Genomic DNA, 15,667 nt, shown 5'->3' on the forward strand with positions numbered 1-15,667 from the left:
AAAAATGACATCTTCTGGTAAGTTTTGAAAGAGGACAAGGATAAATAAGACTGAAAGCTAGACTGAGATGTAGGAAGATAGATCTACCTTGTTCAGCAGCAATAAGCATATCACAAAATAATTGCATAAGGTCTCAAAGTTTAAAAAAACTACCACACAAACATAAACAAAATCCCAACTAAGAAGAAAGGCATTAATGCCCCCTGATTTATATAAAGTCAGAGTTTTTAATACCAGATTTTCTTTACAAAAGAATTTACTGGAGAAACTGTGTATTTTGGGGAACAGAAACTATCCCTATAAAGTACTATAAAACCATGACATTCAAATCCTCCCTAAAAACAAGTGTGGTGGTGAAGGCCTCATCTAACCCATACCCAGCCACTTAATACTGCATGAGAAAAACTTAGTGAGATCATTACACTGATCAGATCATTCTGTTGGTGGTTGTGAAACAGGATTTCTTGTTAAAGGCAAGTAATTGATTCCAATAATGACAGAAGATTGTTGTGATAAGCCTTTTTTTTTTTCTTTTCTGTCAGAGAAAGGTGTCAATACGAACTGGTTCTACAAACAGTTGAAGTATGTATTTGGGAAGGTTTGTGGAGACATATGGAAGGAACTCACGGTTGCAAGAAAAATTACAGAGAAAGACCTAATCTTTGTCACTTCATAGTCTACATTCTAAATGTTCTGTCTGGATTATTTTGAGTTTATGCTACTTTTCCATTTAATTTGCTTTTCTTCCCAAGCTTTCTGGAATGAGGAAAAAAAAAATCAAATCTTCAATTTCTGCCCCAGAGCAAAAATAACTAACCATTTGTGTATTTTAAAATATCTAAAAGCCCCTACATATTTCTCACTTTACATTACCTGACAATCACACTTCTGCAAAAACACTGAAGCCAACAGAAAGAGTTAACTCACAGACTAGGACACACGAGGCTCTTTACGAGAAGTTTCTGTTCGTAAACATTTTGTGGTCCTCCCAGTTGCTTCACAATCAAGTTAGACTTTAATTTCATCATATGAAAGCCTCTGTTCTGAATTTAACTTTGAGAGGAAAAAGGAACAATTAAAAAAAAAGGAGGGGGGATCTTTTAGCACCAGTTCATAGGAAATGCAATTAAACAAGCCCTTCTAGCAGAAATGAGAACACCAGATCAATGCAAAAACACATATAGGGACTTTGAAAGCCTTGTTTCACAGTTTTGGGCATGGTTTTGGTGTTCTAAAATAAAAGAACTTTTAGGTCAGTTTGTTTAAAAAGACCCACAAAACAGGATAGAAACTATTACTAACAACAATAACAAAAGATTCCAATAGAAAAAAAAAAGCAATCAACACAGTACTGGGATCCCTGTAATGGGCTCTGAACATACTCATCTCCTTTGTCCATCATTTACATTTTTCACTTCAGAATGCCATCAAGAACTCTCACATCCTTAAAGAACAATCCTTATATGCAAAATAAGCCTCCAACAGGACACTAACTCCACCTTGAAGTCTGCAAAAACGACACACTTACAGAATGAAAAAACAATCTGTTTTTTCACTTTGTAATACTAAAAGGAAAAGCACTGCACAGAAATTGTTTGACGGACCTCCCATTTTTAGCAACATCACAATATACCTTACCAGGAACAGCATTTAACACTTGATCTTCATTAACAGCTAAAAAGCCTGAATATTTACAACAGTACCTACCTGTACATTTTTTAGGATTTAGCTTTAAAATTGTAAGCTTCATGGGCAAATTACTGATCTCAGACACACAGGACAGATCTACACAGAACTTCATGGAATTACTAATGATTTACACCAGCATTCTGGGGACATAACATTCTTGTAATAAGTTCAAAATAAAAAGTTAAGTAATACAGCTCTTCATTCAATCAAACCAACCAGTAAAATAACATTAGATGAGAAAGCTCTAACTACCACAATCTGCATTCACAAAGGCTTATAGACAAAAATTTTCTTGAACGAACCAGGAGGACCTTCTTGGCATCACATAAAGTGTTTCCAAATTCTTAACCACATGCTGAAGCAATTTCTAAATAAGTGAATAAAATCAGTCTATAGCCATGCCGCAAAAACATTCCACGCAAGATGAGACCACAGGCAACAAGATTAATATTAGAATCCCCTATCAGCATATTAGATCATCTGTCACTAGAGAGCCCATCCCTGACCCCCCAGTTTCAGTAGCTTTTATTATTTCTAATATTCTAAAACTTCTATACGTAAGGTTTGCAATTTCCAGGATTAGATCAGAATCTCACCATGAGCAACTTTGCCTCTACTGGTGATGCAACCCAACATCCTGTTGGCTTTCTTTGCTGCTGCAGCACACTCTTTCCTCATGATGAGCATGTTGCTCATGTTGAGCCTACTATCCACCTCCAGGTCCCTTCCCACAGGGCTGCTCTCCAGCCAAGTGGATCTCAGTCTGAACTGCACTCCTGGGTTATGTGTTATCAGGTGCAAGACCTTGCACTTCTCTGCGCTGAATTTAAAAGAATTAAATTTAAAGAATTTAATGAAGATACCGTATGTATTTCTGAGTACTTTTCTAATCACAGTAGCTCTTCATTAAACTCTGATACAAATTTCATTGGCTGAGAGCCCTTTTGCCATACAGCAAAAGAATGAAATTATTTTTAGACTCCTAAACCAAGAGTTATTATTGATCCCATATAATACTTGAAGGTGGATAACTGAAACAGAAATAAATTCCCATGTTCTAAAACATCCCCTTTTGCTTTAATTTTAGTCAGACATCTGTGACTGAAATGTTATCTTCTTATGGTACTATGCAAGAAGTGAAGTATCTTAAGACAGGTAAATATTGTACCTTATCTTCTAAAAGCACTGAGAGCTCTATGGAAAACTACCAGAAACACAAAATAAGCCCCATTACACTGTAAATACACATATGGCTTGCTTATTAATACATTCTATAGCAGAGGCTCACTTCAGGTATTTGTTATGAGGAATAACAGATTTCAGAAGTCCATCTGAAACTACTGGTTAATGATTACCATTGTTTTGCCATTATTTACCATTTCACCATATTCTTTATAAACGAGGAGCAAATAGCACTTTGCTCAGGGTACTACTAAGACTTGGCGATAGCACCTCCTATATTAGCAGGATGTTTACATCAGTGTTTCTGCCAGATACCATAAGGAATGGATGGGATCATTGAAGAAACTGAAGAAGTGTCTCATCATGGATGGCTGCGATACAATACTGTAAACTCAGCTTCTACACTTTTGTGTTTATGAAGAGCTGGCAACTTTACAACTGGAAAGCAAGGAAGTAATGATCATCAGATTTATATAATATATAGGTTACAAGTTCATATATGGATATAGTTGGGTGCTTGTGTCTTCTGTTGATGACCTATGAGTGATCAAGTGCAGACTGCTGATTGCACCAGGTAGTATGGCTAAAATTGGGTTTCAACTTCAAATTTAGTTTCTGAGCATGGAATTTATATTACTATAGAGCTTTTCCAATTCACCTTAAGTTGCAGCATTTGCTTCTGCAAGTTTAGTAAATCACTGAATTGTTTTCTGCTTTATGCTGTTGTTACTGGAAGGAAAACAATATTCACCCTTGCACAGATAATACATTGAGATATCACACTAATGCAAAAAGACGTCATCTGAACTGTGGTGGTTATACATATAAGCCATTTGAATAACGTCACTTTAGGGATTAAGTATAAAAGCAGCTGTTGCTGTGGCACTGTAAGAAAGATGGTGAGAAAAGCCAAAATCAATTTTTATTCCTCATAGTCTGAAATGCTATTTCATCAACCTGTCAGATGGTGAAACACAAGACTAAGAAAGAAAAAAAATCAGAAAGCAACACGTGTGTGTTGGGGTTTAAGTGTGTATTACACAGAATCACACAGAATGTTTAGTTTGGAAGAGACCTCCAAGATCACCCAGTCCAACCTTTGACCAACACCATAAGCTACCTACTACTAAACCATGTCCTCAGGGACAGCTTCACACACCATTTAAGTACCTCCAGGGATGGTAACTCCACCACTGTCGTGGGCAGGCCATTCCAATGCCTGACAACCCTCTCAGTGAAAAAATATTTCCTAACATCCAGCCTAAACCTCCCCTGGAGCAGCTTCCATCCATTCCCTCTGGTCCTATCACAGTTCTTTAGGGAGCAGAGGCTGTTTACCTCCTCACTCCAACCTCCCTTGAGGTGGTTGAAGAGAGCTCTAAGGTCTCCTCTCAGCCCCCTCTTCTCCAGACAAAACACCCCGAGCTCCCTCAGCTGCTCCTCACAGGGCTTGTGCTCCAGGCCCTTCATGAGCCTCAGTGCCCTTCTCTGGACACTCTCCAGCACTTCTGTGTCCCAGCTATAGTGAGGTGCCCAGAACTGAACACAGGATTCAAGATGTGGCCTCAAAAGAGCTGACTACAGAGGGACGATCACCTCCATATTCCTGCTGGCCACCGTGTTCCTAATACAAGCCAGGATGCCAAAGCCCTTCTTGGCCACCTGAGCATACTGCTGACTCATGTTTAGTCGACTGTCAACCAATATCCCTAGGTGGTCCCTTTCCAACTTACAGATCTCTAACCACACTTCCCTAAGTCTGTAGCTTACCATGGGGTTGTTACGACCCAGGTGCAAGACCTGGCATTTGGCCTTGTATTAGTGCAATTCATTTTTTTTGTACATCAAATGTAAAAAAAGCACATGGTTGTGCTGGATGCTCAGTCATTTACAATAAAACACCCAGCCATATTTAAAATATGCAGATATCCCACACAATAATGAAATAAGGTGCCTCCTACCATGGTCTCATGTCTTACTTAAACTGTGTCATTGCCAAACCATTAACTCCATCTTATTTTTATGGTGTCACAAGATCCAATGCAAAACAGTTCATCTGTTAGGTGATGGGAAGAGGCAAATCACTTATAATAACAGAAAAATTCTTTGCAGTAGGTAATGTTTACATCCCACTTTGTCACAAAGTGATAAAATTTCATTCTTTTCTTACTGCGCTGCTGCAGCCAAACATAACTGATGTCAGTGAAGATGCCAATATAAAACCAGTTAATACCTGGTTTAAGAAGGTATCATACAAAACCTGAAATGCTTCTTAAAAAGAAGTAGCCATTTTATTTTCCAGTGAAAAGCACATGAAAACCTATTTGCTATGTTAAAATTAAAGAACTATCTTTTTTGTCTGTACTTACTTGCAAGAAACTAAAGAGAAAAAAGGAGGCACTGAACGTAAGAAATCTCTTTGCTTTGTTAATCTTTTAACATTATTTTGAAGGGGAAAAAGGACATGCTCTTAGGGATAATCTTATTTCTGGTATGAGTTTAAGTAGTAATATTTAGCTGATTGTAGCAATTTTATAAAATTGTGAAAAGCACATTTTGCTTTCCATCAAGAAATTGACTTGCAGGTTTATATTCAAAGGAGCATCTGCTAAGAGTTAACAGACCAACAAGGCGGCTCAGCACATTACCAAGGAGATATTTTGTGCCTGAAATACTCCAAATCCTGTTTTGATCCCAAAATGACAACTGAACGAAGGAAGGACTGTGATTACAGTGGTACCAAATTACACTTCAGGCTCCAGCTCAGAGTCAGAAAATGTTCTCAGTGCCTAAACACCACTAAGCTCATATGCATGTGTTGTCCAGGCATATACACTGTATTACTGCTATTACAAAAAAGACTCCAACCAGAGTGAATTTTTAATGGCTCTGTTTTCTTGAAACAGTAGAACAGTGACTCAGCAAAATTAAAAACTATTAAATTGTTGCCCCATCAGCAGAGTATTATTAGTTTCATTAAAATTCTCACTAAATTCTATAGCACTCAAAACTGAATCCGAATTCCTAGAACTGCGAAAAATTTCAGGAAGGAAAGAATAAAGTAAAATACCTACATGTAAAATGACCTACATGTTTAGATGGCTGGAAAACAGATCAAGGTCTCTTTGAATTCAAAACTGACTGTAGGTTATAGCTCATAAAGCCTTCAGTGAATTTTGAATCTTGTGTCATCCAGGATTGACTGCCTTTCTGGTATTAAAATCAAAACATACCTTTTAAATAGATACCCAACTTCTTCTCTATTTCAAAACATCGCTGCAGCTAGTATTATATTTTCCACACTCCACTCCATGAGGCAAATATCTGGAACCCCTTCCTAAGAATAGTTATACTGAATTATTATTTACAGTGGCATTGCAACAGAACGTGTAAGGCTATCAAATATTCCATCTACCTCTAACTCAGCATAAGTGGTCATCTAAAATAGCATAGAAAAACAGATCCTAAGGTTCTTGCAAATATTTCTAGGGGGTCTAAGCTCAATAGCTTTTTATTTTTCTTTAAATGCAAATCATTAAGTCAGATTTCATTTCTTTAACCAAGCTTTTGAATGAAAGAAAAGGACTTTTGTATGTAAATATGACGGCATACAAAACCATCTGAAGGATCAGGAATTAAAATCTAAGGTAATTTGCAGTCTCTCATATAAAAAAAAATAAATCAAAAACAACAATACACACAAGCAAACAAGTATGCAAGATTCAAGTTAAGATTCTCCATTACATAATGAATCAGAGATAAGCCAAGAAAAAAAAAAGTCAATTTTTATTTCCCCATATATGATACTTTTACTTTTCACTTCAATTTTTGTACATGATTACTTCTGTCTGGATAGACAATTAGTGATGTACAAAAAACAGACTATGGAGAGTTTATGTTTAATGATTACTCTTGTGGGTATTTTGTCAAATTAAAACAACTGGAAATGTTGTCTACAAATGCTTGTACAAATGCAGGAACTCACAAAAGGTTTCTACAGCTGAGACAGTCAATCACAGTTCTGCAAGAATTAACAATACTAATGACTCACATTCATGTTTGACACTTGGATGCTTTCCCTTAGTCCTTGCTGATTTTACTGTAGGCTTATCAGTTGTCATTTGAACTCTGCAGACATACAGATTGGATAAATGGTGGCTACAGACCCACAGACCAGAAAGGCAGCTTGGGATTTTTTTTTTTATTCTCCATTATTTATTTAAAAGAAGTTAACAAGCATAGTGGCATGGCCTTGAAAGACTCAATATACCATGTTTTGATGAATGGTATTTTAAGAGGAAAGGGTATTCCCTGAGACGATTTGCACCAGAGGTAGAGACTAACTAAGCTCTTTAAAACCAGGAACTGAAAGCTGAGTTGCTAAATCTGTATTTAGCCAGCTATGTAAGTGGATTTACAAATTTACAAATGTGCTAAACATTTCCTTTGTTTCTATCATTGAACACCATTTGGGTTTCAAAGGTATCCAGCATACTGGAAAACGAGTCCACTCATTTTAGAGACTAAATAGGATTTGAATAACCTAACATCTAGATATTCTTTTGAAAATGTCAGTATCTTGCTCAGAAGTTCTTTGATTTCACTTAATTGCTAGCTCTGCAGTGAAAAACTGCTGCAAGAAGAGCCAAACTAGGAAAGACCAAAAGTCCATCTATCGCATTATTCTGTTTTCAGCAGTCACTGAATAGTAGTAATAACTGCTTAAGGAAAAACTAAGAGCATGGTACATAACAAGGGACAGTTTTCTCATCATACTTCTATCTCCCAGCAACATGTGGCATGACAAGTCAATTTACTAACACATATTGGTTGGTTAAGGATTATTCCTTGTGCTAACATTTAATACAAAACTTGTACACCTTAAACTACATTAATTCAAATAGAAAAAGCAGTAGACTAAGCATTCTGGAAAAAAACACTTTCAAGACCAGTATTTAAAAAAAAAAAAAAAAAAAAAAAAGTACTTCAAGTCCATGCAAACAAAGGCTTGCAACCCCCAGGGGAAATAAATAACTATTAGCATCTTTTCTGTGAAGGAGAAGAAAGATGGTAAGCAGTTTCTAAGGCCACAGACAGAGAGAGATCGGTGTATTGCAAAAGATTCTCTCTATAGAGGGCCTTCCATGGATAATTTTTTCCAAAACAGGATTTATGCAATTAAGGACTGCAAGATAATTCAAAAACCTCAAGCACAGGCTCAGGTGGCAAAAAAAGTTAGGAGTCTCTGTATTGAAGAGAGTGTTTCACATCAGGGAATGAAAAGAACTAGGAATTCAGAGTCTTTTCAAGTTTTGCCAGAAGAAAAGGAATTGTAGGTCAGTAGGAAGAGAATTTGAAACATTAGGTTTGCACATAGTGAAAAGATTGGGAATGAAATTATTTAAGAGCATGAACAACCACGGAACATCAATACCCTATGTTTTATTTGAAGTATTTCAGGCAGCTTTGTTCAAATCGGCTCACATGAGAGGATTTGCAACCATGAAATAACTCTTCTGTTTAAATGCCAGTTGTGTTGGCAATTTCTCAGGGAGTAGCATGTCACAGTTTGTAGAATCTGCCAAGTTGGAAGGGATCATCAAGTGCAACTCCTGTCCCTGTGTCATCAACACCAGGAAAACACAGTGCTACTTTCTTAACTTCTTAGTACCCCAAGTACTTAAACAATAAGCACCTTTCAGTGTAGTCTGAACAGTTCCCTGAACAATCTAATTAGGAGCTCTAGAATCTCTGCAGTCTGACATATTTCCTTATTGCTTTTCCTCCAATTCACTCCCTCCTGCTAATGACAGAAGTTAAAATCAGGTAATTAAGTGATATTAAGTGTTCATGAAACTCTCAACATTCTACAGAAAGCACTGAATTGCTGGATATTAAGTTATTTAAATTTGGACAGTTTAACATAATATCATCAACAAAGACATGTAGGCCACATCCTTCTTTTAGTAGCAAAAAATGGAGTGAAGCTATGCTGAATCATTTGAAGCGAAACAGCATAAAACCAAGAAAGTGCAGAATTAAATCCTGCATCTTGAAAGATGTGCAGTAAGCAGGACAAATGATTTCAAATATTACATATGGTCAAGATCCCATTTCCATACATAAGTCCACAGAAAATTAAAATACTGAGGAGGAGATGTACAGAAAACAGAAGTAAGATAACTTAGCTTTCAACTTGAGTTTTTCTCATAAACATCTGTTAGACTTCAAGAGAAATGCAGCTGACCAGTGGTAGCAGCTACTGGAACAGAGAACTTAAAATGCCTAATGAGGTTACACTATGCAAGACGTATCATCATTTCATTGCAATCTGCAGTGTTGGCTAAACATCCCCCCTAAGTAAAGGGAAGTATTTTGGGATATTAAAAACCCCAGTAAGTATAAGCTAATGAGGAACAGACAAAGAAAAGTGCCAAATGCTGTAAAGCCTTCATACTTCAGATAATGACAAAAATTTATGACTTCTTCCTTCCCTGGCAGACAGGAGTACAATTAGGATTCTCAAAATAACAGCCCCTTTGTACTAGCATGCTATGTTATGTTTATACTGCTACAGACAGACTGGAAAATAAAAGAAAATAAATACTACAGCACCCTTTTTAACAGATAATAGCTGACTCTTTTGTTGTTCTTATTAATGTGGGCTTGGATATGGTTTTGCACATAGCTTATTCTTAACTGAAGTAATTTAAGTAACTATTATTGCATGCAGAGGAATTAAGTATTTAAGTAGCTTGCTGTATACACAGAAGCTTCTGTTTGAAAAACCATATGAAACAAGAACAAACAAGTCATCTTTTATTTTCCTTTGTTGTCCAAATACAGTTTCACATTTAAATAGCTTAAATTATTCCTTGATTTCAATTCTGAAAAATTTGAATGTGCTTGGCTTTATGAACTGTTGAATGAAAACTCTCAGGAAGTATGAATGCTCTTTCATCCTTTTTACTCAATGATATGGATCACTTGGAACTTAAGAGTGGTTAGAAGAAGCACAGGGAAATAAAAGCATTGGATATTCTCATCTCCTTCACAAAGAAAGCACAATTGCAATATTCTGAGCATGCAATCTGGACTAAGATAACTGCAGATGGTTTTGAAACAGAAAACCCTACAGGTATCATTTGCCTATAAATTCTGGGAACATACATACAGAGGAACCTCTGACAACTTCCCAAACAGCAGCAGCATATCAACAACTGAATCTTGAAGATTTCTCTTACTGTGTGCTATTATTTTGGCCTAGACATCTCTCCCCCCATTCTCTTCCATTTCAGTTTCTTGCCCTTCATAGATCTGCTGATCACTGCTCTTATTACAGAGATAAATAAAATGTCCGCTTTATTCCTCAACTACCATGATGATCCATAAGGACCTGTGTCAACCATTTAGTAGCATGCCTTTGAAGTCAGAGGAAATTGATAAGCACTCTGCCCATTTCATATGGGTCAAAGAACACAGTACACAACATTTACCTCCACATAAAACTATTATGCAATGTATCTGAGAACATAGCATGTGATAGGTACCCCAGTGTAAGTTTCTTCATGCTTGCATTAAGGAGTTCATTGAATAAAGAGCTATAACTGAAAACTCAGTAACCAGTACAAGCTATCTACAAAGCAATGAGGTTTATGTAACAGAGGAGAGTCAATGAATGCTTAAGTTTTATAGTTCTTACAAAAAAAACCCAAACCAAAACAAAACCAACCAAAAACCAAACAAACAAAAAACCCAAAACAAAAGTAAACTTTTGCCAAGTAAAATTTGATACAATATTATTACATGCTGGTATATTTTTCTACTTTTATCCCTAAGGAGAACTGAAAGAAGAAATCTGTAGAAAAAAAATCTATGTAAATAAGAAACAAAACATGCAGCATGAAACAAAATGTTTACTTATTGGACAAACCTTGCAGGTTTCAGCAAGAGATACACTTCTGGTTCATCTAAACACTATGCATCTCTGGTTCATCTAAACCTGGCAATTTCTGCAATTTGTTGAAGTTGCTTTTCACTCAACAGCTGCCTCAGGAATTCCAAAACAAAAAAACAACAATCTGGACACATACATTTCTTTTCAGTCCTCACCTTTCTAAAAGAGTTTTGCCTTTAATTCTTTACTGGGATGTTTTGTCCATCTGCCAAAATGAATTAACTGTAGTGTTGGCACCATGAAAATGGTGAATAAAAATGGTGTTTCATTCTCTATTAACAAACACTCTCATTATCAAGCTAGAAACATATATATTTTTAAGAAAGATAAAAAATAAAGGGGGAATTTAAATTTCTAGTCATTGCCTTACAACTAATACAGCTAAAACTCTATTGTCATTGCATGACTGGAAAAAAAATGGTAAACTCAAAAATATTTATTTAAGCTTTTTATTCTCAACAATTCCATGAAAACTTCATAATACAATTCTTAAAGTTAGCCATACTCAGCTTAAAAAGACCAGTGTTTGACTAGAAGCTCATCAATGATGAAAGGCTTGTGAATAAACTCTAGATCTGCATTTTAACATACTCTTGTTCTGTCAAGACATAGTGGTAAAATCTGCACCAATAGAAAACATGACAGAATGACAGCAACATCAAGTGCCTCGATCAATTGAACCAGTGATAATAAACTTCATCTTGGCAAATGAGGAAATTCTGGCCCCATGTGTCTTATGAGCTTATATTTTCCTTCCCTGAGTTCTGTTCAACTAAAGTTAAAGATCATAGCAAAAAGCATGCACAAAACCTACCTACATGAAGAGAGAATCAGAGTTTTAAGTTTGCTTTAAAAAGAACAGAACAGCAACTTGATAGCAACTTGAAACTTTTAACTACCTGATAAAAAGGAGTCTAACAAAATACAAGAGATGTGATAGTAAGAAGTTTCTTTACCTAGCCATCCCCAGGCTGGAAAAGTTGGAAGGAACTATCAAAACGTCAAGCCTGGAAAAGGGGTGTGTACCCAGTGTGGTGTAAGCAGCGGAGAGACACTGAGGAATTAGCTGGAGCAAACGTTCTTCACAGCACTCCATGAGGCATGAGGGAGCAAAAACTCTGTAAGGAATGACTGCTTCCAACCTGGCAGCAGGATTTTGGAATCGGCAGGGATATTCCACATGACTACAGATTTCTTCATGCCATCTGACAATAACAAAAGGAAAAAAAAAAAGAGAGAAAGAAAAAAAGAGAATGAAATAAATTAAAAAAAAAAAAGAAAAAAAAATAGTTTAATGTGATACCAGTACTGTGCACACAACTGAGTATGCTAAGACAAAGACATTCTCTGGACATCAAGATGACAGTAGCTATAAAATTATCTCATTTGTATTCTCACACTGTTCATGCATATGGAACACTCATTGCTACATGTCAAAAGAAAATTGATATAGTTTCGAACTAAAGAATAAAGACTAATTAAACCCAGTTTTTATACTGGGTTTTTATTCTGATACATATCAGAACAAGTGCTCAAAACATATAAGGAAAACTAAATCACAATATGTAAGTAGTTATTTAAACAATACCTAATTAAACTTGCCTACAAAAATAAAATTTTGTACATATTAACAGAAATAAAGTTCAATTAGAAGTAAAAGGGGCTTTTTTTTTTTTCCTGTCACTGTTACTAAAATTCTCCAGGAGCTTTTACCAACCCTTTTTTCATAAGTGAAAAACAGGCTTATCCCCATACATATTTGAAAATATCATAATAGGATCAAGCTTACTTTACATTATTTTTACAGGATATTCAGAGCTGTAGCTGGAAGGAAGGAGACGTAAATCAAATCCTTCCTAAACACTGAGTCATACACTTTCAGAATATTTTATCTGCCCAAATATATCTAAGTAGAAATCAGTTTGTGTTTTCACCTGCTTGCTTGTCTTCTGTATAGTGCCTCTCTTTCATTTGAGATTTCAGTTTAAGGAACCTGGTTCTACTATGTCTGGACAGGCAAAGCACGTTTATTCCACCCAGTATTTATATTTGGAAAATCTTGCTCCAGAGAAGTGCTGACACACAAATCAAAATGATAATGTGTAGAAAACTTATGCTGAAGTGCGACCATTTTAGCACCTTACATAACTCTTTCTGTGAAGGAAGTGGGCTCTAAACTATTTCATTGGTTACATATGCAAAGAAACTAACTATATTCATAATTATAAAATTCTTTTCCATGGGTGGTCTAACCTAATATATTTCTGCCCTAAAACCATGTCACTTTTTATTTAATTATCAGAATTGTTTTGCCAGAGATTAGGCAAAACACGAAAACTAGCTTCAAGAAGGGAAGAAGATCCAGGCAACTACAGGCCAGTCTCACCTCTGTGCCCAGCAAGGTCATAGAGCAGATCATCTTGAAGCCTCTGCTGAGACACATGGAAAATGAGGAAGTGGTTGGTGGCAACCAGCACGACTTCACAAAGGGCAAAAAATGCCTGACACATCTGGTGGCCTTTTACAATGTGGCCACAGTGTTGGTGGACAGGGGGAGAGCATCATCACCCTGGATTTGTGAAAAGCATTTTAGGCTGTCCTGCATGATATCCTGGTCTCTAAGTTGAAAAGGCATGCATTCAATGATGGACCTCTCAGTGAATAAGGAACTGGCTGTGTGTCTGCACTCAGAGAGTTGTGGTCAGTGGCTCAATGTCCAAATGGAGACTAGTGATGAGTGGCAGTCCTCAGAGACCAGTACTGGGACTGGTGCTACTTAACATTCACATCGGTGTTGCAACGGGGCATTAAGAGACACAGGATACAGAATGCAGATCCAGAGGACACTGGGTTTTATTAGTGCCATTGCTCACTAAGCAGTTGTTTCCACATAAAAACAACCACACCCTTACCCATGAAATAATGCCTTTGGAATCACTCCCCTGCACGATTTTTCCGCTCAGATTAAACAACTTCTGTTTTGATTTCTGTGCGAATATGACTCATTTTCAGATTCCATAGAGTAATGCTATTCATATACCTCAACTTTCAACAATATTCTGAACACCAACCTGAAACCAGCTTGTGAAGATGGCAAGGAAAACTCAGTGTTTGTCTGGACAGCTGCTGTGAAGGACTGCTGAGACTTCTGCTTAACTTCCTGCCAGCACCCCACAGCAATTGTGAAGGTGGATGCTGGCATTGGCATAGTCACATAGTAGTACCAGCTTAAGACACCTGTAAATAAAAAGACTCATCAGACTTGTACAGACTCATCAGACACAGCGCACATTCAGTATTTGACATTCTCATGTTTTTGAGATTTCGGGACAAACCTCCCACACTATATCCTGATATTTTTTGCTGATGAAACATGTTACTGAGACACAAAAGAGCAAGTCATATGAAGCCACCATAGATTCAGTATTGTTTATTTAAACCTGCTACTTTCTGCTTTCTGCCAATGTCTTTCATTAAAAATAAATCTACAGCTGAAATGTTATCAATGCAACTTAATGTGACTATACTGTTAAATAAGACATGCAATGTATAGTACAAAGATTAAAACAACTCTTTAATCCCTGGATCAACCTTACAGTTTTGCCTTAACTGAACAAAGTATCTTCTTCTGTGTTCTGGGCAGTACCAAACTGATAGGCAAGTTCTAACAAACAAACACTAGTGTTTGTGAATTGGATCTGGAAATCTGAGATACATGATGTGCAAACCAGGTGGTGAGAAATTGAAATTTAGATAGAGATGGCATATTGCCTAAGTCAATGATTTGCTCACAATAACTCAGGAGCTGCTAAAACAAGATGAAAGAGTCTATTATAAGAGCAAAGAGATGATAAATATTATCATTATGGGAACACATTGCTGGAAGACAAGGAGAGCAGTATAGGATGTCTATTTCTATGAACATGTCTGGACACACTGGAGGATGCTTTAGAACAGCATACTTTTCACTAACCTAAATGTTTCTTAGGTATTCTGTTTGTACCTTTAAAATGGTACAGCTTAAGGGTTACATTCAAGTTCTCATTTATGGTCACAAATACAGCTATGACACCATACTAACAGACTTACTACTCTTGGAAAAATCCTAGCATGACTTACAACCTGCTGAATCATGTTCAAATAACTGTAGCTGTGGAAACTGTGGAAACATACAAACTTTGTTTATTTTAAGTGAACATTTATCCTCACTCTTTTCTAATAGTATTCTGACTAGGGAAAAATCCAACCTAGTGAAGGCCACAAGCTACAGAAGAAGGGAAATAAACTGCAGCTAAGTATCTCTGGTCTACCTACCTTAGTGACCACTGAAGATCAAACTGTCCAAAGGAAGGACAAGCAGAAAAATCTTTACGGTTAGCCTAACAATAAGTTTTCCATGTCCTGTTTAGTATGATAAAACAATACTTGTGAAGTCTTGCAAGAGGCAGATAAAGCACCACCTTTTATATCCTCTAGCAACAACATACATTCCCTTACTCCATTCCACTTTTAGCAATATTCAGCATTACCATAAAAAACCTTTTGTCTGTGTTGTCAGATTAATATATATTACTCCTGTAATATTCCTAAACTCCTGTGAGTATGTGGGCAGAACATACTTGTTTGCTCCAAACCAATTAGTGACAAAGAGAGTATCAGTTTTGCCAATTTCTGCTACTGTGTCCCCATCCCCCCCCCTCCTCCTCCCCTTTTTTTTTTTAATTCACTTACCAAACCTATAAAGGAGCCAAGGCAAGCAAATGTCACAGAATCACAGAATCATCCAAGCTGGAAAGGACCTCTGAGATCATCAAGTCCAACCCTTAATCCACTACCATT

General features: G+C 36.6%; 1 protein-coding gene across 1 annotated transcript in view; it reads right to left on the minus strand.

The window, feature by feature from the left end:
- The window catches only part of AOPEP (aminopeptidase O (putative)), a 171,684-nt gene that overhangs the window by 134,441 nt on the left and 21,576 nt on the right, over positions 1–15,667 (minus strand). The window contains exons 4-5 of the mRNA XM_030467251.1: positions 13,900–14,065; positions 11,785–12,033 (exon numbers count right to left, since the gene is read on the minus strand). Coding sequence (XP_030323111.1) covers positions 11,785–12,033; positions 13,900–14,065 — 415 coding nt within the window. The remainder of the gene's footprint in view (positions 1–11,784; positions 12,034–13,899; positions 14,066–15,667) is intronic.

This window comes from Calypte anna, chromosome Z (genome assembly GCF_003957555.1).
Source record: "Calypte anna isolate BGI_N300 chromosome Z, bCalAnn1_v1.p, whole genome shotgun sequence".
Taxonomy (NCBI): Eukaryota; Metazoa; Chordata; class Aves; order Apodiformes; family Trochilidae; genus Calypte; species Calypte anna.